We start from the raw sequence: 27,686 nt of genomic DNA, 5'->3' as shown, positions 1-27,686 counted from the left end.
AAAAAGTAATTTCCTTTTCATGAATTCTAACTTGGCCATTGGAAGAGCAGAAACAAATGTTATTTATGTTATTAAGTTTTATCGGCAGTAAGGTCTCGTTAATTTGGATTGCATGGGAAATGAAAGAAATGTCCAAAAGATCTTAAATTTGAGTTATCAAGCTGATCGATCCATTAAATGCAATAGCATGTCTTTATTTAGTAAAAAGTATCTGCTGCCCTCATCTTTCTACTCCATCGATTGTGGGTGCAAACTGCAATTTTCGCTACTGATAATCAAGCACTAGTAGTGGCCAGGTCCTTGTGACAACCTATGCAGTGTAGTAGCAGCAGTGTGACATGTGCATCTTTGTACTACAGGTTTCCTCTTCACTAAGTGCACATCCCTCGATTATATTGTTGTCATCGAGGTTGCTGGCAACTAATAATCCATGGGAGTGGAAGTGTCCTTTATCTTCTACAGCTTCCACTGTGTCTTTCACATGCACACCCTGCACTGAATTAGAACAACATCGCTGCTTGCTGCAACTGCTGTCATAACCACATAGAAGGATCTGTGGTCACAACAATGACAACCACGGAGATGTGCAGTCACATGGCCAATGTGGCGTCGTCTGCGGGGCAGAATGCTGAAAAAAAAAAGAAAAAGAACCAGAGTATTTCAGAATAGTTTGCCACGATGGTTCCCATTGCAGACTTCTTAATTTCCAATGGACCGTTGTACAGGTGCATGCTCCCCAGCTCTATGACGTCCCAAACTTGTTATGCACAACACAAATGCCTTTACTATTTGAAAAATGTCAGTGTAAACCATTGTGTCGCTTGCAAACTCTTAAGCGGGAGCAGTGCTTGTCAAACCTGACCCACTGTGTTGTCTGCTGTTGAGAATGCAAGGCCTGAAGACTAGCAATGGGTGACATGGTCACGCATCTAAGCATGACAGTGGCCATGTGGCAATGTTGTATAGCATTGAGTTATGTAGACAGTTTGCACTTATGTTCAGAAAGCGTCAAGGTGTCTTTGACACTTGTGTGCACTGCAGGATAACACGCAATAAGGGCAACAGGCAGGGCAGTAGGTGTCGGAGGTAGACAAGCTTTTGTTATCTTCTCTTTCTAGCTTTCAATGTCTCGTTTGCAATATTTAGACATGCGACCCGCAGGCCGTCCCGTGTGTGTGACCAATTTGTGTCACCTGCTTTGCCTCTTCTACTTGCAGGGCCAGAGGCACTCGCTATGGTGATGAAATGTGTTCTGCTTCGCCGGACCAAGGAGCAGATGGGAAAGGATGGCAAGCCGCTGGTGCGCAACGCTTACATTGCGGACCGCCATTCTACTTCTGCTTCCTTTCTATTGCATGTAGCCTTCCTCTATTGCAGTTTTCTTGGCCAGTAACCTTTCCTGTTGTGTTTATGACTTACATTGTTTTGCAGTTCATCAAGATTTTCCATTGGTGTCACTTCAGTAAAGTCTTTCTTCTTTCTTTTTTGGAAATGCAGAAACTTGTGCTGAAGTGCTTTAGCTAGTCTGATGTTGAAACCCTCTTAGTCATAAGAGATACTGGGTCAGCTCATAGATAGGTGCCTGTGGTGTGTGAAAGTTTCTGTTACATCTTTTGGTCAATTCGCTGACCAGCACCAGCAAGAGGCTCATTTGGCATCCCTCATAATGTTACAACGATGTACAAGTGCCACGGTTTCGACATGAAGTTTTTTTATCCTGGAAGTAATCAACCTATATATATCTCTCTTTCTTCCATACTACTAAAGAAATCGAGTTTATAGAAGACAACTTACTAGCCCAGGATGATCGTTTTGAGCTGGGTGACAGCAGGGGAGTTCGCTGACCAGGCGTGTGTATTTCCCCTGTACCAATTTGCAGGTACCTCTGCCTAAAAAGAGCATTGTCCTGCACAGGCTTTCCCTCGAGGGAACCGAAGCCAAGGTGTACAAAGAACTGGATGAGTGGTCAAGGTACTACTACTGTTGCCCTTTTTCAAAGTGGTTGTTTGGCATTGCTTTGCACAAAATGTTCAGTACCACTCACTGCTGCAGTTTTGTATTAGTAGAAGTCATGCCGCTTGTCCATCATGCCAGCTTGAGGAACCCTCATGTCCATCTGTAGTCGGGGAAAATAAGCACAAGAACAGGCACTTATTCTTGCAGTGAGTGATTAAGCTTGGTGTAAAATAGGTTGCTGGGAGGTTGAAGCCATTTGTAGTGAGCAAGAATCAGTTCTCCCCTGTTGCACTTGTTGCTTCAAAAACATTTGCAGGTCGAGTGGGCCCGAGAAGTACACGGATCCTGTGACTGGGCGGGAGCTTTACCGCAACACAGGCTCTCGGCGCTTCGTCATGCTCATCCGGCTTCAACAGGCCTGCTCTCATCTGGCCTTGCTCAAGAAGGTGCGTATCGCAGAAATGACAAAAAAAAAAAACCTGTGCAAAGAAATGTACAGGCTGAAACACATGGGCCCTTCGTTATGACAGTAGTGCAATGGTGCATGCAATAAATGTTAATGAACACTGTAACTGAGCACCAAATCGGTTCAGACTGATGGGTTATTGTTTAGGAAGTCTGCACTTGTTTGGTGAAAAGAAGCTGATGATTAGTGAAGAAAATGTTGACCAAGCTATCAAGAATAAGAATAAAAGGATAAGACAAAGTAAGAAACCTAAGAATAGCACGAATAAGACAGACAAGTAATATAGGCTAGGCACCTGTCTCGTCCATGTCTTATCTGCATTATTCTTAACTTGAAGGATGAACTGCCCAGCATAGCAGCAAGTATTTGTCCAAGCTTTCTTTTTGAATGTGACTTTCATCTGTGGCATCAGCTTGACATCACAATTACGTAGTGTTTTTACACAAGTGGGCCCCTTTCTTGCAGGGAAAATCCACAAATATTGGCAGATTGAGTCATTTTTCGTACTTTGGAATGCAATGTGGTGATTTCTTGAGAGTAAGCAATTGACTAGCTGACGTCACGGATAAGTGGTAAGGAAATCTTGGAACAGTACTGCTCTGTGTCTTTTAACATTTGCGTCTTTTTCATATTATGAATACTACACACAGACCACTACACTCAATACACAGTGAGACTGAATAGTATATAACCTAGGCTAGCCAAATGTTTCTATTTTTAGTGGCATGAGCACCAAGTGACACTCTTGTTTCTTGCACAATACTTCCGGTTCACCTCCTGAGACGACTGGGGAGGAAATTTAAAATAAAATTTTTTTTAAATAGTACATTTCAAAATTAATGGGTTTCACTATACATATGATATCAGAGAATAAGTTTAGTTACAAGTTTAGTTACTGAAGTGTCTGGAATAATTAAAATTAGAAATCACTGAGATGACCGCGAACAAAATTCAGAATAAATCAGAAAAAATATTTTTAAAATAGTACAGTACAAAATTTATGGGTTTTACTGTATATATGATGTGAGAGCATAAGTTTAAGTTTAGTTACAAATTGAGTTACTGAAGTGTCTGAAATAATTAGAGTTAATTAGAAATCCCTGATTATCACAGACCAAAGCATAGAATCATAGACTTTAGAGACCCGCCATGTGGGCACAACTCCTTGGCCAACTTAGTGGAAGCCTGCAAGTAGAAAGCGGAAGTAAGGAGGTCACTAATGACGTCAAACACAAAAAGGTGGCATGATGTTTAACCGGCTGATTAATGGAAAACAGTTGCCTCCGAGTTTGGTTTGTGCATTGCATTCGCCTAAAGTTAACCTAAAGAACACTGACACCGAGGTGCGAGTGCCACTAAGAGACACCTGAGCCAAAGATTATGATTGCCTACCTTCTCCCTTTATCCTTTGTAGTTGAATAATTTCCATAGGAATCAGTGTATTGTGGGAAATATCTGACATTGACTAAAACAATCAAGATTATTTTTCAGAAATATGAGTGTCAGCAATGCTAATTACTGGGCTTGTGTGAATGCTCGAATATTGCTAAATTGAATCAAATAATTCGATTTATGAATTGAATATCTACTAGTATTCAATTTTTCAAATACAATCATTACTCAATATAACGAGGTTGTACTCGCTGCGATAAACTTGCTTAAAAGGACGGAGATAAAAGATCTATGCCTGCAAACTCTCCACAATTCTTTCTATGTTTACAAATTAGGCCACATTTTATGATTTTATGAATCTTGCGTCAACCTTTAAGAAAAATAAATTGTGTTTGTGAAGAAGGTTCACTCGTTATTCTGTAAACCTTCCATTGAAATTCTGATGGGGGAAGGACTCAACATGGGTACTTGCTTCAAGTTTATACAGAATAATACGGGAAGCATGCAATTTTGGCAACAATAAAATCACCAAAAAAGAAACTGTGGTTAAAAAAAACCTGCGCCAATCCGCTTCTGTGAAGTTGGTTGGTCTGCGAAGCTGGAGAAATGTTGCGCCTAATGTGGGGCAACTTGTCAAACGCTGGTTCCATCATGATATGCACCCATTACGCACATGGCTCTTCAAAGTCATATGACGTAAACATGTTTCAATGCAGTTTACAAAACCTTTATTTTATTTATTATGTACTTTGAAATTACTGCTATAACTGCTTCGTGGTCACTATGATACACACAGATGCCTTCTGTTCTTATTTGAGAAATGTTTTTGGTTAAAGTTAAATTGATGCATGACCCATGTACGGTATTTAGTTAAATCGGATCATTGAAGTAACCGAGACCAAAGCCTTCCATAACATGGGTTAACCACTGCTTTGTTATTGGTTTTGAGAGGTCTGCGTTAAAGTATCTGACAATGACCACCGGTGAGGGATTGGCAGCAGCGTACGGCAACGTACAGCGGCAACAGACGGCACCAACGTGGGAGTGTGTGTGCCTTGTCATCAATGATGTGGTTTGACAGCTGTTTTTATTTGTGCATTTTGTATTGAAAGAAAAGCAGTGCCATAAGTGTGCTTCACGTCTCCGCCTTACAGGGGCGTGAGCCATTGCACCTGGTCCTGCACTGCCGTAGGATCGGCCGACTGAATTTTTTGTCAACGTGACAGACGCGAAAAAGTCACGGGATCCTAGCCATAGACAGCTTCGCTGTAAAACAGTGTGTTGGTTGTGAGTTGTTGCTGTTCTAAGTTTGCTGCTGTTTGTGTGCCGTTAATAATAATGATAAAGTTAACATAAAAAGGGCCAACCTTATAAAAAATGTGTGCTATCCCTCCCCCCATTCTTCTCATTTCTTCCTACTTTATCGGGTCTGTGGGATTTTACAAATCTTAAAGCTCACAGGTTGGCAGGTATGTGAAACACCTACCATTCACATCCCTTTGCGATGCTGAGCTGTGTGACTTTTACTGTGCAGAAGGTACTCGAGGATGCAGCTGTGGACACGGATGAGCTCCTGTCAGCCAGCATGGCAGGACTGCAGCTGTCGGATGAGACGGCCGCGGGCGAAGACCGCCTTGATGCACTTAACCTGGACAAGTACACCAGCGCACGAGAATTTGATTCTGCCTATGTCAGCTGCAAGGTTCGTCTTGTCTTTTAATCTTTGTGTAAGATTGGGGCTTTTAAAAGGACATTAAAGAAAGATAGTTAATAAATCCAGATTGTTTCACTGCCATTTTAGAGACTTCGTAACACTGATTTTGTGCCAAGAGGTTAGACTTTGTGGAGCACTACTGCCTGCTTTGATTTCCTGCTTGACTCTGGTAAAGAGAGGCAAAAGTTAAGGACCAGTAATATTAGTCACTTACTCAGTGACATAAAAATAACTATATTACAGCACCATAATATTACTCTCTGGCAGTGGGCCATTACCCGAGTCTGTCACTTTTTTTCTAACAGATGGATCGCTTATTCTATGGTGTTTTGCTTGATACCAGCAATGATGTGATAGACTGAAATTTAAAAATTGCAAGCACAGATCAGATCACTAATGACTCAGTCACGGTACTGTGACATCATGATCCTTACATGCTTCCCGTAAGACCCACAGCATGCGACACGGGGGTGGGGTGTGCGGGGAGGGGGGACCGTGACAGGATCTTATAACATTTGGACTTTATATGGACCATGACAGCGAAAGGGCCTTGTTGCTATGCTGCTTGCAGCGGTGACATGCAGCGTGTGGTTTGAGGGGTGTGCGTGCAAGCAGCCACATGCAACCAAACTGTTTGGCCATCTGCGTCTGCGATAGTTTCCATTTATTGCCTTGGTATTCCTTTGTGGCAACAGTGAACTTTCGTTATAAAGTTAAACCTCTATATAACAAACTTCCATATAATGAACTTCTTGATATAGCAAAGCATTTAACTGTTTTTAACTCCTTGCCTGTGGAACACAGTATGTGTTCCTTCATTATACAAGCATGTACCTGCTGTCTCTTGTCACAGTATAAGCACTGATATGGCTAATAAGTGTACTGGCACAGCTTCTTTGGACATGCCTGTGGCGATTTGAACCCTTAGGGGCAGTAAAAGGCATGCATTTATATTTTCGGACTACTTGATTTTTCTGACGTTCTTGTGGCCCCTAGGTAGTCCAAAAAATCGCATGTTGACTGTATGTTGAACCTCAATACGGTGCAATCCACTTATAGCGATGTCAAAAAGAATGAAAGATGTCTATATGCATATCTGGACTGCTGTAGAAAAGAGCTGCCACACATACCTTTGTAGCTCCAAAATCAAATTTGCCACCTGCACTTAAAAACAGACATTGTAGAAAGTAGGCTGTGAAAAATGAAGCATTTATTTATACCTCTAAACAGCATGTCAAGCGTTAGGCGCACTGAAATACTCAGATACCTGCACTTGCTTTTGCTGGAGTTTCAGGTTCTTAGTCGTGGTGTTCATTGCATCCAACTGTTGTACGAACATTGGCAGAAATCATTTAGTTTGCATGAAATCAATGAGCGACTCTATGGACGAGAGCGCATTTTGCTTGAACATCGGGTTGTTGTCAAAGACGGCCCATTGTCAATCTCGTCGTCATGTGCCTCATCCATCGTCGCACAATGCCGCCAGCTATCATGACAACAATCCCGTTGGAGCCCCATTGGAGGGTTCTTCACAGAACGAAACAGCACTATCTTCACTGAGGAACTCCTCCATCGAAGTGCCACCTGTTTCATCATCATTAGGGACATGAGCTCCGTAATGTCAGCAGCTTCCACCTTGTTGGTTTTACCCATCAGGGGTTGCACCCTGGCCCACAAAGCCTGCCTTTTCCATTGATCTTCATGGCCACTGGTTCCAGCCTTCATAATTGCAGCGCTCCTAGTTTTTGAAATCGTCGATATTACCAACTACGTGAGCTCATACTTCTTTGAGTCTCGCAAAATCCGCAGCTTCATCTCAATCGACATAACTTTGCGCTATGCCGACGCTATCTTCTATTAACTGGGCCGCTGCTACCACTGTTTTGGGGCTGCTTCTGCGGTGCATTTCTGCACCCGCTGAGCGAGAGAGATTGTACAAAGGGTGGGCATGGCATGCCACTTAGTTTTTTTTGTGTGTGTGTGTGTTTTTATCTTCTCTGGACACGTATAGAGCACGATATTCGATGATGTGAATGCGAAGCAGCTAGTGACACCTTGTGGCAGGCTGCCCCAACTCGCAAAGCTTTTGTGGCTTTTACAATCGGTGCACAAGCGGGATGCGCTGTGCATTGTAGTGGCAGCAGACACAAACTCGCGTAGGCAGACTTTTCGCCCCTTCTCAGCATTGTTCGTTTAAAGGGAACTTAGCAACGTAAATGTGACAATTATACTGCATGGAATGCACCGTCCAGAAGGCTAAATTTTGATTATTATATCTGATATGTTGTGAGTAACAGATCTTTACATGTGGCTTTTTTTCTCATAGCCTTAATGCACAAGTTGATACTCTTAGTTGTCTCATTGTTGTAACTTACATTTTGTTATATGGGGTATCATTATAAGTGGACTGCACTCTATAACGAAGTGCATGTATACGCGATTTCAATGTAACGAAATTTTACCTCCTCTGTGAAGGAAGACCAACGCAATAATGGAAACTGCCACGAATACAGGTCAAATGTGGTTGAATTACATGCGACTGCTTGCGAATGAACCTCAAATCACATGCCGCACAGCAGAGAGAGGCCCCTGAACTGGGACAGCAAACAGTGAAACCTCGTTACTACGAACACCACATTAACAAACTTTTCAGATTAATGAACTTTTCAGAAATCCCCTGCTGACTTCTTAAGGTTTCAGTGTAAAAATATTTCAGTACTGCGAACGTCAGAATACTGAACTTTTCACAATAACGGTCAATATTCCATTTCCGTGTCATGTTAACAACGCCTCAGTACTATGAACTAATATTCCAAAATCTGGAGATACTTAGATTTACTTGTATCCTTCACGGCAGCAGAAACAGCAGGCTAGCAGACGACAAGGGGCAGGAAACAGAGTTTGGAAAACCTGAGAAGGCACTCAGTAAAAAAATGTGGGTTTAGAATTGTTTTTAGTCTATTGCAGATGTGATGACGCATGGGGTTTTGAGAGCGCATGCTCTGCCCAGGCAAGTGGCACCTAGCAACGAAGGCGCACCTCTTCCTTCTCTTGCCCTTCTTTCTGCACGTGGCTCTATCTTTTGCACATCTTTCTGCGGCCGTACTAACTAAGCGCATGAAGAAACCCAACTTTCATACTCGCGGGGATGCCATACGGTCGCACTGTGCGCTTTCCGGATGGTGTTTGTGCATGCTTGCGCTTTGGAATAGTTCAGGTGTCCACCTCGAATGAGACAGCTGACAGTTGTGGTGTCCATGGCAGTGAATTTGAAAAACAAACAAACAAGAAGAAACATGCTTTGGAGGTGACATAGAGCTTCCTTTCTTGTCAATAGTTTTCTCAGTGTCTGGTTTGCGTGCGTCACTCTTACTATAAGGTGCTTCGGTGGTGCTTGCGGGTGGAATCTATGGAAAATAGCTACAGTGCAAGCTGAGAGCCAACAGCAATGTTTTCGTGGATAGTTCAGATGGCGACAACTTATGAACTTGGGCTTTCATTGTCAAGTCATGTTGGGATACTTGGTAACGAAGCAGCTGATAGATGTGTATCGATGGCAGCATACAAAGAGATAACAAGCACAACACTTCCATACAAAGATAGCATCCGTGCGATTAGCAAAGCCTTAACGGCAAAATGGCAACGCGAATGGAACCGTTGTGCCAACAACAAGCTACATCTTACGAAACCCATAGTTGGCGAGTGGAAGTCATGTTACCATCAGGAGCGATTCATCGAAGTAGTTTTATGCCGGCTACGCATTGGGCACACACACCTCACACACAATTATTTACTTACGAAGGAAGGCACACCAACATGCGAGAACTGTCAAGAACCACTAACAGTTATGCACATATTACTGACATGTATGCATATTGAAACACACAGACGAGCACTTTTGCACAAATTATATCAACTACACATACCTTTACATCCTGCTCTAATTTTAGGTGATGATCCGCTAGTTCCATTATGTGACATCCGTAAATTTCTAGACGACAGTGGATTTTTACATAAAATATAAAATGTTAACACAGCCTTTTCATTCATAAACTAGATTTTAAAGCACCTCGTGTTTGGCGCAGCATAGCCTTAGCCGCTTTTGCGCCATTAAACCCCATTTAACTAACTAACTAACTTACTCAGTGTATCCAAATATAAAAAGCAGAAAGCAGACAGTTGTATGTGGCCTTTTTAGACATTACAGGAGCCTACGACAACATAGACCGCAACATCTTGTGGGATATTCTGGAAGGGGAAGGCTTAGGTAATGACTGTGTACAGCTTTTGAGAAAGATTTACCTAGAAAATACCATTTGCATTGAATGGGAAGGGATGAGGAGCGAGGAGAAAGTTCATATCAACAAGGGACTGAGGCAGGGGTGCCCTTTATCCCCGTTGCTGTTTATAATGTCCATGGTGAGGATGGAGAGGGCACTAGAAGGAAGTAATATCGGGTTTAATCTTACATACAAACAGGCGGGAGCAGTAGTAGAGCAGCAGCTCCCAGGCTTATTTTATGTGGACGACATTGTGTTGAAAGCTAACAAGCAAAGTGATTTGCAACGTCTGTCTAATATCTGTGGACAGGAAGGCAACAATTTAGGTTTGAAATTTAGTGTTAGAAAATCAGGTGTTATGGTATTCAATGAAAACAGTGAACAGACAGTGTAGATATAGGGCCAAGAAATACCTCAGTTAACAGAATATAAATACCTTAGTATATGGATAAACGAAGGCAATAGATATATGGAAACACAGGAAAAAGACCATAACAGTAAAGGGGAAGAGAAATGCAGCCATAGTGAAACACAGAGCGCTATGGGGATACAATAGGTACGAGGTCCTCCGAGGTATGTGGAAAGGTGTAATGGTTCCAGGACTTACTTTTGGAAATGCGGTTGTTTGCTTTAAATCAGGGGTACAATCAGGACTTGACGGGAGCCAAAGGTCAGTGTGTCGCTTCGCATTGGGCGCTCACGGGAAGACTACAAATGAAGCTGTGCAGGGTGATATGGGCTGGACCAGCTTTGAAGTGAGGGAAGCTCGTAGTAAAATTGAGTATGAAGAACGGCTGAGTATGAAATGGGCTGGGAGAGTGTTCAGGTATCTGTACAGGAAAAACATTGATTCACAGTGGAGGAAAAGAACTAGGAAGCTTACCAGCAAGTATGCGGCCTGCAGGGTGGGCAACACAGCAACAAAGCAACAAAGAAGGTCAAGCGGTAAGTCAGAGAGGCTGAAATAATCTCATGGGTGGCGGCAATGGAAAAGAAACCTGCCACGAGTAACTACTTAACAAAAAAAAACGAAATCAGGAAAGAAACCATTTATGATAACTCAAAGGGAAGCTCATTATCTTTCGAAGCGAGATTAGGATGCCTTAGAACATGCACCTATAAAGCGAGATATAAGAAGGAAGAAGAAGCATGTGCTTGCTGCAGTAAAGCTAGGGAAACAACGGAGCAGGTTTTATTAGAATGTGAAGACATCTACCCAGTGGTCGATTTAGGCACCACTGGCCTCCTTGAAGCCCTTGGGTTCAGCGGGAGCAGTGGTGAAGCAAACATGTCCGTAATAGACATTAGTAAGAGGCGATTGGAGGATTGGTGGAAGAAAAGTAGGGAAACGACAAAAGACGGAGACGTACAAAAGCACAGTTCGCAATAGGGGATCAGAAGATTTGGGTGTGGTAGTTCATAGTGTTTTTTTTTCTTTTTTCATTGTTTAACCTAGGTAGGACATTAGGCAGTATAATAGCAAGAGCTTGGTGGCGCAACCCACCGCCCCGTTCCAAAGGGGACGCTCATAATATCCATCCATCCATCAATAAATATTTGGTTTCCTTGAGAGAAAAAAAGAAGTTTCAGTCTCGCCCAAAAAGTGATTTGATGGCAGTAGCAAAGAGACTACATGAAGTAAGGTTCGTAGTTTTATCGGCCACATAAATTGCAATAAGTGTTTGCTTGCTACCGTATTTACTCAAATGTAATGTAACCACAATTTTAACACAAGGGTCGACTTTTCAGTCCATGGATTAAAAAGAAAGAACATAAAACTGTGAATGTAACACGAGATGAACGAAAAGAAAAATGTACCTTTATTTGAAGAATAAATTTGGAAATGAGTTCTCTTCAGTTATCATCGTCGTCTGAGAAGGAGACAGAGCTTTCCTTAGATAGTTTTCTCGGGCAATCACTTTAGGAGATTGTTTCACTTTTGCAAAATTTCTCGTGACTCGACGCCCAAAGCGTCCCCGACAAGTGTTTCTGGTGCTGTGCCAAGCTCGTTATCAGTGTCAAGAGCACTGTCTGCCGTGTACTTGAAGGGTTTCGGTGCCGAAACGAGACCAAGTCTCGTGAAAGCGAAACTGTTTCCAAAAGTGATCGCCCATGAATTGAGTCATCCGTGCTGTTGAGCTCGTTTGAGGTTAAGTACTCCTTATAAGACCGCGCAACCCTCCATTCGAGCACAGTACCAGGCCACTACGAGACCTTTCTGACCGGCCCCACATTTACAAAGGACCTCCCATTGGTGCCATCCTCCGAGAATCGTCGACTCATTGACGCCATTGATCATACTTAATGCTCTGCGTGGCCATAACATTGCGAATGAACATAGTCGAAGGGCGAAAGGCCACGGGGTAATGCAGCACCCTAAGTGTAACACCAGCCACAAGTACAGAAAAAAGGGCGCCAATTGGACAAAAAAGAAGTTTTGACTTCGTTTGACTTGTCTATGGATTGAATGGAGACGTGAAGGTACAGGTTGCCAACATAATATTAAAAACCGAGGAATTTAGAATATTTGTTTTCAAAATCGTAAATTTTGCCGTTATTCAAATGTAACACGAGAGTTCAAGCAACGAAAATCATGAAAAAAACTTGCGTTACAATCAAGTAAATACGGTAATCAAATTAACAAGCGTGGTCTCATGCATGCACAGGCACAGCCACACTAGCCCTTAAGTATGGCCTGCGGCCTGTGTGCGCATTCAGCTGTGAAAACAGCCATGTGCAGCCATGGCCAGGGTAGAGGAGGAGACAGGCGCACTAGAGGGTGAGTGCAGATGGCTGCATATTTCTTCCCACCCCCTCTGGCGCATGCTTGATCATGTTACCTCGTGCTCACCCCCTCCCCACCCTCCTTGCTCTAAAGGGTTAGCTCTGGTGTTACTTCAAATGAAAGCTCATTTTATCCAAGTTGCCATTTACTCTGGGCCTTTGCCAGTTTTTTACCCATGCGGCTGATGGCGCTGTGGTGCATCCTGCATACCGTGTCCTCATGTGCACGCTTCGACGACATTTTCGTCACTCAACCTTTTCACGTGGAAAGATGCGTGTAAATAACTTCTGCCTCGGCCAATATATTTGTAATCTTTTTGCTAGGTTTAGCAGCCATACAGGCTCCAAGTATATACATTAAATGGCCAAAAACTTTGTTAAATTGAAATTGTGTCATGAAATAGCTTCATTAAATCAAGCAAAAGCTACATAGTTTTCGATGGAACTAAGTTCGGGAAATTAAAATAGTTCATTAGATCATCGATATTGTTACAGAAGTATGAAAGAAGAAAGAGAGGAAGAAGAAGATTGCGAGACGCTGGCTGATGCAGGTTGTTACTAGTCAGCCATTTTTAAGCCCATTCACTCTGCTTGTATATACATTGTAAATACAGTCTTATACCCTTAACATCCCCTTAACATATTGGTGTGAGGTGCGGGGTACCATGGCTGGAAACGGAGCTTCGCAGTGGACGTCGTATCACCGTCCTCACCATGAAGGACGGTGAGCACTCGGAATCAACGTTGTTGCCACCTCCAACGTCACCATCGCCCGCTACGTTGCTGTCGCCTTCGGTTGTGGTTGTGCAACCCAAGGATCCTGGAACTTACTGCGGGACTGATGGCGCCGATGTTGAAGAGTGGGTGGCTATGTACGAACGTGAGAGTGGAATCAACAGATGGGACCCTATGCTTGTGCTAGCTAACCTGTTGTTCTACCTAAGAGGCACGGCAAAGGTTTGGTTCGAAAACCATGAAGAGGAGCAGACCAGCTGGGACCAGTGCAAAGAGAAGTTAACAGAGTTGTTTGGCAAACCAGCTGGCCGTAAAATTGCCGCAAAGCCGGAAATGGTGTCTTGTGCCCAATCCCCCACAGAGTCCTATGTTCCATATATCCAGGATGTGCTGGCACTTTGTCGTAAAGCCGATCACGACATGGCAGAATCTGAGAAGGTAGGGCATGTGCTCAAGGGAATTGCTGATGATGCCTTTAATCTACAAATGTGCAAGAGCTGCTCTACAGTTTATGCTATCATCAAAGAGTGCCGACGATTCGAGCAGGCCAAAAGCCAATGCGTCCTGCACCCATTCACCAGACTTCCCAATACAGCCGTAACTTCGACGTGTGAAGATCAGCCCGCACAGCAGCATGCATCCTCACCAGAGGACGTGGTGTGAATCGTTCGACGTGAACTGGACGCGATGGCGCCCACAGCTTTCTGTTTGCATATCCCCTCGTGCAAGCCATTGTTCGACAGGAACTTAAAAACTTTGGCCTACATTCTGTCTGTGCTGTCACCAACCCCAGAGCCAACGAATGCGCTTCTACTATTTTCGCTCCATCGTGACGCTTCTCTCCGCGTTATCACAACCCGACTGAGTGGAGAACCGCGGACGACCAGCCGACATGTTTCACCTGTCGCACCACATTGGTCATGTCGCCAGATACTGTCACAACTCGTGGCCCTCAACACCTTGTATGCGGACCAACCTGAGCCGTTTTAATGGAAATGCCCGCAATGTTTTGCCCACCGCCAACTCTAACACTGCCGACAACTTTGCTTGGGACATGTGGTACAGTCGCTCACCGTGGCCGCACGGACACCAGTCTCGCTCACCGCAAATGCGTCGCCCATCTTCCCGTTCGCCGCAGCCACGTCGCCTTTCGTCCCCTGTTGCTTTTGGCCGCACCCTTTCAGAAAACTAAAAAATGCAGCCCTCGGAGGTGGTGCTACATTGCCCACTACTGCAGCAAATCCTCTGTCTGTGCCCACAAATAGAAGCGTAATTGATGGTAAAATAGATGGAGCACCTGCCCAAGGAATCTTCGACCCTGGAGCCCACGTTTCTGTGATGAGTGCTAGGTTACATAGACGTTTAAAGAAGGTCCTCACCCCAGCAACTGCCTGAGTGCTTCGTGTGGCCGACAGCGGCGTGCTGGTTGTACTTGGAATGTGTACTGTGCACATAAGTATAGCCGGCCGCCTTACTTCTCTTCTCTTTACTGTGATTGACAACTGCCCTCACGACATTATCCTTGGATTGGACTTTTTATCCCATCATTCCGCTCTCATCGACTGTGCAACCGGTGTTCTTCAGCTGGTGACGATTACTAATAACAACATCATTCTTCCGCTTCTGAATTTCACCTTGTGTCCTCAAGTGCTTCCAGCCGGCATGTTCTTGGCCAGCGTTTCGAATACTTCTGAATTTGACATTGAAAGTCTGAATGCCGAGAGCGGCTTCTTAGCACCAATTGCAGCTCACAGCTCTGGTTCCCAAACGGATGACTTGGCGAAGATGATTGCACCTGACCTCACCTCTGCGCAGGCCACGGACATACGTCTCCTCCTCGAATCGTACCTTGACATCTTTGATTTTGGCGACAAGCCTTTAGGGCAAACATCTGTTCACCACCGTATCAACACTGGAGACACGAATCCTATTCGTTGATGTCCCTATCGTGTATCGCATGCTGACCTTCGAGTCATCCAATCAGAAATGGACAAAATGCTCCACAAAGGGGTCATCGAACCATCAGCCAGCCCTTGGGCTTTGCCTGTCGTCCTTGTGAAAAAAAAAAAAAAAAGACGGTACCTGGCGTTTTTGCATTGATTATCGCCAATTAAACAAGATCACCTGAAAAGACGTCTACCCACTACCATGCATCGATAACGCCTTGGACTGCTTGCACGAAGCTAAATACTTCTCGTCCTTCGATCTTCGATCTGGCTACTGGCAGATTTCAGTTGATGATAATGGACCGCGGGAAGACAGCCTTCATCATGCCAGATGGCTTAAATCAGTTCAAAGTCATGCCCTTTGGCCTATGCAATGCTCCTGCGACATTTGAACATATGATGGACTCTCTTCTGCAAGGCTACAAATGGACCACTTGTCTGTTAACTTGATGACGTTATTGTTTTTTCTCTCACGTTCAGCAGCCACCTTACCCGACTCGCTGCAATTCTTGCGGTCTTCTGAAAAACTGGCCTTCAAATGAACTCCACGCAGTGTCAATTCAGGCACCGTCAGATTAGCGTGTTGGGACACCTCGTTAACGCATCCGGTGTTCAACTAGATCCGGAAAAAGTTCGCGCCGTATGCAGTTTCTCTGTGCCACATTCTGCTTCTGACATGTGCAGCTTCGTCAGCCTGTGTTCTTACTTTCGCTGTTTCGTCAAAAACTTCTCCGACGTTGCTCTGCCTTTGACAGATCTTCTAAAGAAGAACACGCCGTTCTCATGGGGCCTGGAGCAGGCTCACGCGTTTGCCGCTCTCATCGAGTTTCTGACCACCCCTCCCATAGTTGCCCACTTTGATCCATCTGCACCAACTGAAGTCCACACTGACGCAAGCGGCCATGGAATTGGCGCTGTTTTCGCCCAACAACAGAATGGTACCGAGTGCGTGATAGCTTACGCCAGCCGCCTGCTGTCACATGCTGAGAGAAATTACTCCATGACTGAGTGGGAGTGCTTGGCTTTAGTTTGGGCTGTTGCCAAGTTCCGGCCATATTTGTATGGCCGTAAGTTTTCGGTCGTTACAGACCACTACGGCCTCTGCTGGCTGTCTTCCCTCCAGGACCACACAGGATGGCTTGGTCGCTGGGCTTTGCAGCTCCAGGAATTTTCATTTGTTGTGAATTATAAGTCTGGACATCTGCACAAGGACGCTGACTACCTCTCGCGTCACCCCGTGGATCCCCCTGATCCTGTTGCGCATGATCCGGTGACCTGCGTGATGTCTTTGACTGACATGACCAACATGCACGCTGAACAACAACGCAATGCATCCTTAGAGTCCATCATTGCCAGAGTTTTTAACAATTTCTTTTAACAATGAATTGTATGTTCAACGACAAGGGATATGCATTGGGTCCTGCGTCGCTCCTGTGCTGTGTGACATTTTCTTGGCTTCAATTGACCGCGACCTGCACAGTTCCTTTGACGATAGGTTCTACCTTAAGGCTTTTTAGATATGTTGATGATTTTTTAATTCTTTTAAAAAGTAACCATGATTTTACCGTTGACCACTGCATTAGCCAGGTCTTAGATGTTTTTAGACTACATGGGAAGGGCATGCCATTTACACATGAAATCCCTTCCCATGACACTTCAGTTTTTAGATCTGTCTTTATTTTTTGACAAAGACCACGTATGTTGGCAGTATAGCCCACATGCCCAGAAGGAATTGCTAGGATGATTCGGCACACTCAAAGTTAGTTAAAAGAGGAATAGCCACTCTTTGCCTTGAATCTGCTCTCATGAAGTCGTGCCCCCACGCGATGCAGACTAGGTTTGATAAGCAATTGGTGAGGCTACACACAGCCGGCTACCCGAGCTCGGTCGTTGGGGCGCTGTCTAAAACATTGCTCCAGAAGGTGAAGCGAAAAAGGTATACGCCTAGGCCCAACCAAAAACGCGGCAAACCTGCAGTGGTGCCATACGTCCACAAGCTTTCCCACAACTTGAAGAAAGTCGCTACTAGGTTTGGTGTGCCAGTTGTTTTCTCAGCACCATGCAAGTTGGCTGGACTGTGTCCGCACATAAGCCGCGTTGACAAAAAGTCAGGATGCCAGAAAAAGCACACTAGACAGTACGTGAAATGTGTGATGGGCGTTATATACGAAATACCGCTAAAATGTGGGAAATCCTACGTTGACAAACAGGGAGATGTGTTAATGACTGGGCCCGGGAGCATGAATTGCCTGTAATCAATAAAGGTAATGCACATTTACCTGCGCATTACACGGTTCACCAGATTACATGTTCTTATGTTACACTGCAATCCTTAAAAAGGAGAAGAAAAGAATGATTTGTTCCTGCTAGCTCAGTATCAGAGCCCTAGCAGTTAGATTAACTTACAGATTTGTAGCGGACAAGGCTCTTGCCTGTGCCCTTGCTGGATTTGCTTGAGAAAGAGTGGAGCTCCCTTTGGTGCAACCCAAAAACCAGCCGGCAGCCCCGGAACTGACACGGACCGGTCTCTTTTTTCTATGAAGAAGTTCTCACAGACTTGCTGTTCATGGCGCTGTTCTCTTCGAAATTACATAATGAAACAACAAGTGCTACCTAATTGTGCTCACTGCAACAAATAGACTACATGCCATCAACGCTTTAAGAGGAAGCTTTAGCTCAGGTGCTCTTATATAAATACATGTAAAGGGAGAATTCGTTTTTCTTGGCAACCACTCCACCAAATTTCACAAGGTTTGTTGCATTTAAAAGAAAAACTTAAAATCTAGTGACTGTTGGTTTCGAACTTTTATTTAAGTCGTCAACTTTTTATTAAAAATTGGCAAAAATTTAAAAAAATTAGAGAACAAAGCTATCAAGTTTACAACTCTGTAACTCAGCAATGAAATATGATATCACAATTCTATGAATTGCACATAATAGTACATCTAAAGTGGGCAAAATTGATATGTTACACATTAATCTAACAAAAAATTTCGTAATATGGTAATACAGCTTTTGCAGAACCCTTGTACACAACGTAATGAATTATAAATTGACATATCGCATTTGTCCGCTTTTATTGATCTAATGGATGCTGTTTACAGAACCACAATAACTGCTCTTGATGCAGAGCTATTAATTGTAAACTTCGTGCCTCTATTCTTTTTTTAACTTTCGTATTTTTGAAAATTCTTTTAAGAAAATTCAGGTCATAAATCGAAATTCTGATTCCAGCAGTCACCAGAATTTAATTTTCTCTCTCAAATGCAACAAATTTAATTAAAAACGGCCCAGGGATTATCTCAGAAAAGCGCTTCTGTATCTGAATAGGTCACGTCAGAGTTGGGCCTGAACTAAAGCTTCCTCTTAATGACAGGACATATAAGCACTACACCCAAAAAATTTTATTTCCTATATAAATATGAAGAAGACATTGAGAATAAGCATGGTCAATGAACATAAAAAATATTTTGTGGCACTTTTTTCAGCAACAAAGGAGGGGGGTAACACCAGGCAGAAAATTGGAAGTAGGCTCTAGCCCAAGCCACCTATGGATTTGTTTGAAATGTGTACAGACAGTTCCCATCAATGTGTTCCATAGGTCCAGATTTAATTTGTTTTGCATCACATGTGTGATACCACTGCAGCCAGAGATCTTGCATTGGTCTCTCTCCTCTACTCTTACTTTCGAGAGAAAATGAGTTGCATGTCAAACTTCTTCTTCCTTGGCCTGTGTTCCTGCTATAAACCAACAAATTATGCTTGCGGCCTGTTGTTCAGTGTTGGCCAAAAACATGTAGGCAGAAACTTAGTACCCAATACCAAAACTCAGCCAGAAAAAAAAAAAAATTGAATCTGCTATGTTGTCTGGAGGCAACAGTTATCAAAAAGAGTTAATAAACCAAATAGCTTCCTAGAAGCACTTGGCTATTCGCTTATATTGACAAGTCGTCATTGATGGTTTCTGAAGAATATTTTCTTTGCACTGACGTTGCTGTTTCATGACTCTGTCATTGTCATTGCACCTCCTATCTAACAACTGTTTGCTCATTTTTCTCACTTAGTTTCGACAATTGTGGCTTACCTTACAGTCATTTTGAGTGCTGATCACCATAATTGTGATCACTCTTTTCTCTATGCCTACAGATCAGGACTCTGCTCGACATGCTGCTCAAGGTGCGAGAAGAATCAAACAACCAAGACAAGAGGTGATGTCCAGCTGTTCACTTGTGTTGGTCAAATGTTTGGTTATACTGCTGCTACTGCTACCGTGTGGCATTGGTACATTTGTGCTAAATGTCCAAACTACTCGCAAGCGATAACATCCGTACCATAAATTGTGCTTGCATGAGTGTCCACAGACAATACTGCTACAGTCGACTTCTGCAAATTGGCCCTGACGGGACTGATGAAATGGGCTGAATTATCCTGTGGGTCAAATTAAACAAGGTGCAGGAAAAATGTCTCACAATTATGATACTCCCTAATGTGAAATTTGAGCGCAGCTGTATACTTGTTTTCGTTTCACTATATATTGAGGCAAAGAATTTGAGACATAAATCACTGCACAGACTGGCAGTGGGCCAGTGCTTTCAGCGCCTTTGCAGAGGGAGAGGCAGTATGCGAACGCTGCCATGATGAGCGGCATCAGAGCCAGCTGTGGAAGAAGACGACAACAATTGTGCGAGCAGTGGCATGAGCGTGTTGGTGCGGTTACACCGAGGGACGGCAACGCTCAACCCAGGAAGGGTGTCTGAGAGCTGTGTACGCCCCCGAATCAAACACGCGCCCACTTTTTATGTGTCCAATGTAGAATACTAACGTAGGAATGACATTAAAGCTCCTAAAGAAAATAGAAATCTAACGTGCACCCGATTTTCAGCTAGAAAAATTGTTGCACAATGGGGGCTAGTTTCCTAAAACCAGCTTTGCCACCCAGGTTTTTTTTTTTTAGTCGGCTCCACCACAATACATCCGGGTTATGCAGTAAGGTATACAATCATTGTTAAGGTGCTTTTGGTATTGTGCCTGATTGCACCGTGGTGGCAATATTCGACCTAATTTTTTTTAACTAAAAGAAAGGCATGCATTATAATAACATAAATACTGTAATAAGACATTGTGAGCTACGGTTATTGGTTGAATATCTACCTGGGGCAGGCCAAAAATAGGCATTTCCAGTGAGAGAGTACTTGGGATTGATGCATTCACTGTTCTCTAAGCTCTGCCAAGACTGCCACTGCCACTAAAGGGGACTCTATCGGGGTCCTTATAGGGCTCAGGCGCCTTCATGCGGACTGGTCAAGTTCAAATTATATGGTGAAGGCCAATTTAAGGACCGAAATAACTAAAGCTTGGGCCAATAGAAATGCATAGGCACCAGCTGGGACCTTCAGTCGGGATCAAATGAACAAAAAAATTGAATTAACTGGAGTCTAATATAATGGAAGTCTACTGTACAAGATTTCATTTTTGCTGATCAGCTGGCTGCACCACCACATGGCACATGCCAACAGACTTGACCGTCAGACAGATCAGCAAAGCATTGATATTGTAGTTGACACTTACAACACTCAAGTTTCCACAGGGCTAAGTGGTAACTTGTACACCCAGGCATTTCTCTACAAATACAGAAGACGTGTCTCTCAAAAACGTGTAAAGCACAGGATTTCTACTAAGTGGGTTTTAGCTTCGTTATTGCATGGCTTCAATTCTGCAATTGTAGCATGTGTTCTAAAGTAATTAGTCGCAAGATACATTAGTTCAATTCTGTTAAAAAGCTACCATCACTCTTGCAGTTTGTCTTGCAAGTATAGTGTCCATCTCTTCCAGTAATACAGCCACAGAACTGTGGTTTGTGCCACAAAATATTTGTTAATAAATACAGTCAAATGGCTTTATAACAAACACCTCTATGATGAAGTTACCTGTATAACGAAGGATTGATTATGTCCCGGTTGAATTGCTATCGTGCTACCTTTCATATGTATTGCGAAAGCTTCTACAACAAAGACCAGTACAATGAATTTGCCGTACAATGAAGGAATTTAGGCATCCCTGACGGCTAATTTGTTGCTTTAGAATGAATGCCACATAGCGCTGCTGCCACTACTCTCAGCATACGCCATTGACCTGTGATCTGCGCTATTGCTAATGGTAGCACTAGCAACACATTTGATGAGTGTGCTGATGTCGGCAAGATTTAGAGCCTTGCAGCACTGCTCCAGGAATCGTTCAATCTGTACGATATGTGTGAAAAAACAGGAGATGCAATGGCTGATGAATGCATCACAGTTGATGTGAGGTGACAATGTGATTATGTAATACAGTGCAGTCCACTTATAAGGATATCAAAAAGAATGAAAAATCCGCTCATTATAACTGTTCAGCACTAGCCTGGACTGCCGCTAAAAAAAAAAAAAATCTGTTGAACACAGCTTTGTAGTTCCGAAAGCAAATTTGTTACTTTTCTTCTTTTTCTTTTCTTCTTTTGCTTTTTTTTCTTTCTTTTTTGGAGCATGACCGTGGGCATTGTGAACGTGAAGCAGCTGATGCCATCTTGGGGCAAGCTGTGCCAACTTACGATGCCCTCCATGGCTTTCGCAATCGGCGTGTGGGCCAGTGGCAGGACATGCTGCACAGTAATGGCGGCAGATATGAACTTGTGTAAGCAAACTTTTCACCCTGTTTAAGGAGAACTAAGCATCACAAATGTCACAATTATTCTGCTTGTAAAACGCCGTCCAGAAGGTAAAATTTTGATCTTTATATTCGATATGCAGTGAATAACATAATGTTATGAAGGGGAAGCCTGATGCACAAATGTATGTACAACTATTTACGCAGGGAAAAGTTTATGGTACTTGCGCAAGCTGGTACATAGGTTACAGCTCCAGGAGACAGTCTACCATTTCCTTGTTGTCTCCCTCTTCCACGCACAGTCCTGTCCAAATGCACTGTTGGGGGCTGGAGCGCCATCCTGTCACTTGTTAGAATGATAGTGAACTAGATGAGCAGCATGGGTTTAAACGGGACGTGTGCACAACGTAAGCTCATAGCTGGGCCGAGGACGGCGTGTCTTCAACAAAGGCGATTTTGTAATTTAAGTGACCTAATTGTCGCAATATCTGGTAGGGCCCGGTATAGCGTGACAACAGTTTTTCGGACAGGCCGATCTGGGGACTTGGAGTCCACAGAAGACAATTTCTGAAAGTGAACTGAAAGTTCTGGTGGCTATTGTCGTAACTAGTCTTTTGTGATGTCTGAGCCGCTGTAAGTCAATCACAAGCAATCTGGTGAGCCATATGAGCCTGTCCAATGGCGTCGTGGGCTTATTCTATGCTAGGTCATGGCACCAAAGGTACAGTCAAACCTCGTTAATATGTACCCGCTTAATATGTAATTGCGGTTTAAACGTAGTCGCTAAGATTCCCCACCCTGTCCCCATTGAACCCCATGTATTGGCTGGCCGCTTAAGCCGTAGTCACTCAGTGCCCACCAAACGGTTCGTGCATACTATTTTCTTTCTTGTTCTACAGGCACAGGCACAAAATCGGCAAAATCTCATGTGTGCAGACGATCGATTCTTGAGTTGCGACACCAAGGCGACAGACGCCAGTGATAGTGATGTTTAAACATGGCCATCATGATGTCGTTCCTGCTTATACGGCTGTTGCCAGTTGCCGTGCACAAAAGCATGGCCTTCGAGATTCGCTTCCGGTAACGCAAAGAAGCTGCCGGTAGGGGTGCGAATTCGCTGTCAATGTCGAACCCAATCCAATCCAAGTAGTAACCACAAAGAAGCAAATTTTTTTTAAATGCTTACCCAACGAGAAAAATGTCCCTCCATCCTGTAAGACGACAGCTTTCATTATAAAGCTCGCAACAGTGAACGACTGTACCTTCACATTGCCTGTCGCTTCAAAGCTAACGAGGTGGCGAGAACACAGCGCTCACGAAGCTGTCGACACAAGCCGCACCCTGCCCCTTTTGCAGATCACTTTCAAGATGTAGGCCCGCGTGTCTCTTTTCAGCGCGCAGCAGCGGAAATGCAGAGCAGTCAGCACTCTCTGTCTGCATCGCAGATCGTTTTCAAGGTACGGTCTGCATGGCTGTGTGACAGGCGCCGTCGGTGTACGTTTGATCATGGTTCATAATGATTCAACACGGATGGATAAGGCACTAATGAGCAATAATGGCTTATAATGATCAGAACGTCATAATGATCAGAACATATAATAATTGGAATGACGATGTGGAAATGGACGATGGCCCTTCATTATCTGACGCGGCACTGGCTTTGAGCATCATGCGAGCTTTCGCATAGAAGCGGGGCCTTGTGGACAAACTTACTCGCAGCCTTACCAAGTTCAAAGATGTCATGGCAAGGCCACCACGGCGGCAAGTGATGATCACCAATTTTTTGCTGCTTAACCACAAATAAAGCCTGTCTCAGTGTGTGTGTTCGAGAGCATCATGACATAGTTCTTTTCCGGCCTGTAAGCAGCTTCTAAACTGGCATAGGCAGTTGATTCATACATCGTTTAGTGTGTACATATATGTCATTCCCGGCAGACTATGTATTAATGAGGTTTGACTGTAGCAAGGTGTCAAAAGCTAGAGTGTGATGGCAACTAAACAAAAGGTAGAAAGGTGAGAAACCGGTAGTATCATGATGTGACGAATTGTACACATATGTCACGCAGGGCAAAGTGCTGTCCAAATTGCGGTGGTCTGCTGAAACGTACCTAGACAGCATCTCTGTAAGGGTGCAATTCAGTCACTCGGTTTGTTTGTGGGTGATATGTGGTTGTGAGCCTGTGTTTGGTGGAGCAGAAATGAAGCACGTCTTCGACAACTTGGGACAGGAAGTAGCGACCATATCTGTCAGCAGCTGCCTTGGCACGCCATGGTGAAGAATCACATCTTGAAGTAAAAAGTCTGCTACATCTGTAGCACAGGTGGTGGGCAGGGCACGTGTAATGGCATAGCACATCACATAGTCTGTGGCAACGGCTATCCATTTCTTCCCTTTCATAGATGTGGCGAAGGGGCAAAGAAGGTCCACACCGACACGGAAGAAAGGCTCCATGGGAAGGTAGACTGGATAAAGGTGTCCAGCAGGTTGCGCACATGGCCGCGTTCGATGCTGGCAGGGGTCACAAGCTGCAATGTAATGTCGCACAGAACGGTAAAGGCCTGGCCAGAAGAAGCGACGTTGAACTCCATCCTAAGTGCAGGAGGTGTCAAGGTGTCCGGCAGTGGGTGCTTTGTGGAGCTCAGCAAGTAAGTAGAACAGAGATGACAAGGGGCAACTAGCAGTAAATCTGGTCCATCAGAGCTGATGTTGCATTGATAAGAATGTCGTCATGGAGCACAAGCATTCTGGTTGAACGATCTGATTGTCCTGAAGTCAAGTGCTCAATGATCCACCGGAGACAGTTGTCCTTTCGCTGCTCATTAACAATGTCACAAAAGTCAGAAATGGCCAGACGGCAAGTGTCGGCATCCTGTTTGTCATTGTCAGGATGATTGACGGGATGACGAGACAAGCTGTCGGCGTCCAGATGTAAGCAGCTGAACTTGTACACCACTATGAAAGAATACTCCTGAAGTCTGAGTGCCCAGTGATCAAGGTGGCCAGTCGGGTCTTTCAGTGATGATAGCCAGCACAGGGTAAGGGGGTCCGTGATGACAGAAAATGGGCAGCCAAACTAGCAAGGGCTAAATTTAGACACTGCCCACACCAAAGCGATGCACTCGCGCTCCGTGATAGAAAAAGTGTGCTCTGTAGGGGACAAGAGGGGACTGGTGTAGGCACTGGTGCGCTCGACTCCATTTTGCTGTTGGGAGAGGACAGCACCTATGCCATGGCCACTGGCGTCTGTGCGAACTTGAATTTGTGCAGAGGATCAAAGTGGCCTAATATCAGAGGCGTTGTCAACAAGTGGATGAGGGTGTAGAAGGCATCAGCTTGTTCACGGCCCCAAAAGAACGCAGTGTCCTTCTTGAGAAGGTCAGTCAGTGGCCGGGCGATATCTGCAAGTGTTTTAACAAATTGACAAAAATAGGAGTATGAGCCCACGAAGTTGTGCATATCTTTTGCTAAGCAGGGTACAGGAACGTTCTTGACTGCATGAATCTTATCAGAATCAGGATGTATACCGGCAGCACTGACAAGGTGACCAAGAACTTTGACTTTGCGGAGTCCAAAATGGCACTTCGAAGAGTTAAGCTGGAGGCCAGCCTCCCTAAAGACTTCAAGAATAGCAGCCAAGCGGCTGAGGTGGCTGTCAAACGTAAGGGAAAACACGATGACAGGGTCCAGGTAACTTATAGCCCTGAAGGAGCGAGTCTATCAATCTTTTGAAAGTTGCTGTAGCATTGCAAAGTCTGGAAAACATAACCTTAAAATGGTAAAGGCCATCTGATGTAACAAAAGCACTCTTTTCACGGTTGAGTTGATCCACCGAAATCTGCCAATGACCGGATCTGAAGTCAATTGTGAAGTACTTCAATCTGTGAAGGCAGTCGAGAGCATCATCAATCCACAGTAGAGGGTAAACATCCTTTTTCACGATCTGGTTCAGTTGACGGTAATCGACACAAGATCGTCAGCTGCTATCCTTCTTTTTGTCTAAGACAACCGACGATGCCTAAGAAGTCGAAAAGGGCTCAATTACACTTTTAGTTAGAATCTTGTCTACTTCAGTTTGGAGAATGTGGCGCTCTGCGTGAGACACGTGATAAGGTCATCACGTGTCTAAGGTGATGTATATGGTGGATAGGACTAGCACCACCGGTGTCAATCCTATGGGTCACAACGGACTTCTGTCCCAGCGGGTGATCCTCAAAGTCGGACGTTGGAATAAGACCGGGACGTGACAAAGATCTGCAGCCTGTTCAAGAATCAGGTCTTCAGCAGTCATTGAAAATATGCCCGAATCGGACGTGGTGGAACTGATCGGACAGCAGATGGTTTCAAACAAGCACGGAACTTCCAATACAGAGGTGGCGGTATTGTCGATGGGAAAATCGTTGTCGAGTGACATGCCTTTCAGAGTAACTTGCCCACTTAAACCAAAATTTAAAACAGGAAGAAAAATTGGAGGACGCTTAAGCTTCGCCTTCAAGAGTGGAACGCGGCAGCGTTCCCGTCTACCCGCCAAGGGGTGTAAGACAATGGGCTACGGCGCAGCGACTACGCGCCCCGGATCGGACGCGGTGAGCGTCGAGCAACGCAGCGTTCGGCGCGACAACGAAATGTGCGCCTGAGCAAGCGATGCACGCCTGAGCCTTAGAAACAGCTCGTTTCTAAGGCAACACCGCGCTCACTAGAGGCGCTTTTGTACCGCTTTGAAGCATCGAACTCGTGGCTCAGTGGTAACGTCTCCGTCTCACACTCCGGAGACCCTGGTTCGATTCCCACCCAGCCCATCTTGGAAGTAGCTTTTTATTTATGAAGTGCCTGCCGTGATTTATCGCTCACGGCCAACGCCGCGGACGCCGATGCCGACGACACCGGCTTTTCTGCGACACGAGCTCCTTAATGCTATCGCGTTAATACGTGATTATTGGCGATAGTCACAATGGTATGAGGAACGGCAAGTGTGCATAGGAGGGGAACATTGACATTAGGAGTCAGCACATAGTCACCGTCAGCAACAGATGGGAAGCACGTCAAACGCATACACATGGCTGCTTGAGACTGCAACCATGGGAAGTCTACACAACATAAACGAGGCTCAGCTGATTTTGGAGGACAGCAGTGAATAGGCAGCTCGAGTTGGAGGAGGCCAGCAGCGCAGTCAATCAGTGCTGAATGGTCCAATAAAAAGTAGAGGCCAAAGATCAAGTCATGAGAACAGTGTTCCCGAACGGCAAATAAAACGAAAGTGTTGAAACCAGAAACAGTTATTCGGACAGTGCCAAGGATAATGGGTGTTGCTCCGTCGGCGACCTGGATAGCACGAGGTGCAGCAGATGTAAGGATTTGTCGCAGTGTGGCAGGCGGCAATGAAGATGGTTGCTCGCCACCGAGATATGGGCTCCAGTGTCAACAAGCGCTGGGACAAATAAGCCGTCAACTCCGAGTCAGCAGGGTGAGAGACTTTGGCGGAGACATTGACAATACAGCGTCGCTTCCGGGAGCACATCATTTAGTTTTCTGAAGGTATGTGCCCAGGTCGGAATGAAGCCGACAGGTGACGAAACTGGGGTGACCTGGATGACGGGCGATGACTTTGCGGTGAATGGGACTGGTGACTGCTTGGCGATGGTGATCGATAGCGCCATGCAGTTGTGCCGTCAGTGGTGTGCAGGTTCGGCTGAGCTTGCAGGTGGATATGGTGAAAACCGCCGTCTGGACTAGGGCTGTTTGAGAATGGCATGAAGGACCAGTGGCTGTGACAGTA

The 27,686-nt window shown here is 44.7% G+C and overlaps 1 protein-coding gene across 1 annotated transcript in view; it reads left to right on the top strand.

Moving 5' to 3' along the window:
* The window catches only part of LOC142573065 (transcription termination factor 2-like), a 118,108-nt gene that overhangs the window by 49,269 nt on the left and 41,153 nt on the right, over nt 1-27,686 (top strand). Inside the window, exons 9-13 of the mRNA XM_075682577.1 lie at nt 1,218-1,300; nt 1,880-1,971; nt 2,273-2,402; nt 5,349-5,516; nt 19,420-19,481. Of these exons, the coding sequence (XP_075538692.1) occupies nt 1,218-1,300; nt 1,880-1,971; nt 2,273-2,402; nt 5,349-5,516; nt 19,420-19,481 (535 nt within the window). The remainder of the gene's footprint in view (nt 1-1,217; nt 1,301-1,879; nt 1,972-2,272; nt 2,403-5,348; nt 5,517-19,419; nt 19,482-27,686) is intronic.

This window comes from Dermacentor variabilis, chromosome 2 (assembly GCF_050947875.1).
Source record: "Dermacentor variabilis isolate Ectoservices chromosome 2, ASM5094787v1, whole genome shotgun sequence".
Taxonomy (NCBI): Eukaryota; Metazoa; Arthropoda; class Arachnida; order Ixodida; family Ixodidae; genus Dermacentor; species Dermacentor variabilis.
The sequence above is the reverse complement of the archived record's forward strand: the minus strand, read 5'-3'. Positions and strand labels throughout refer to the sequence as shown.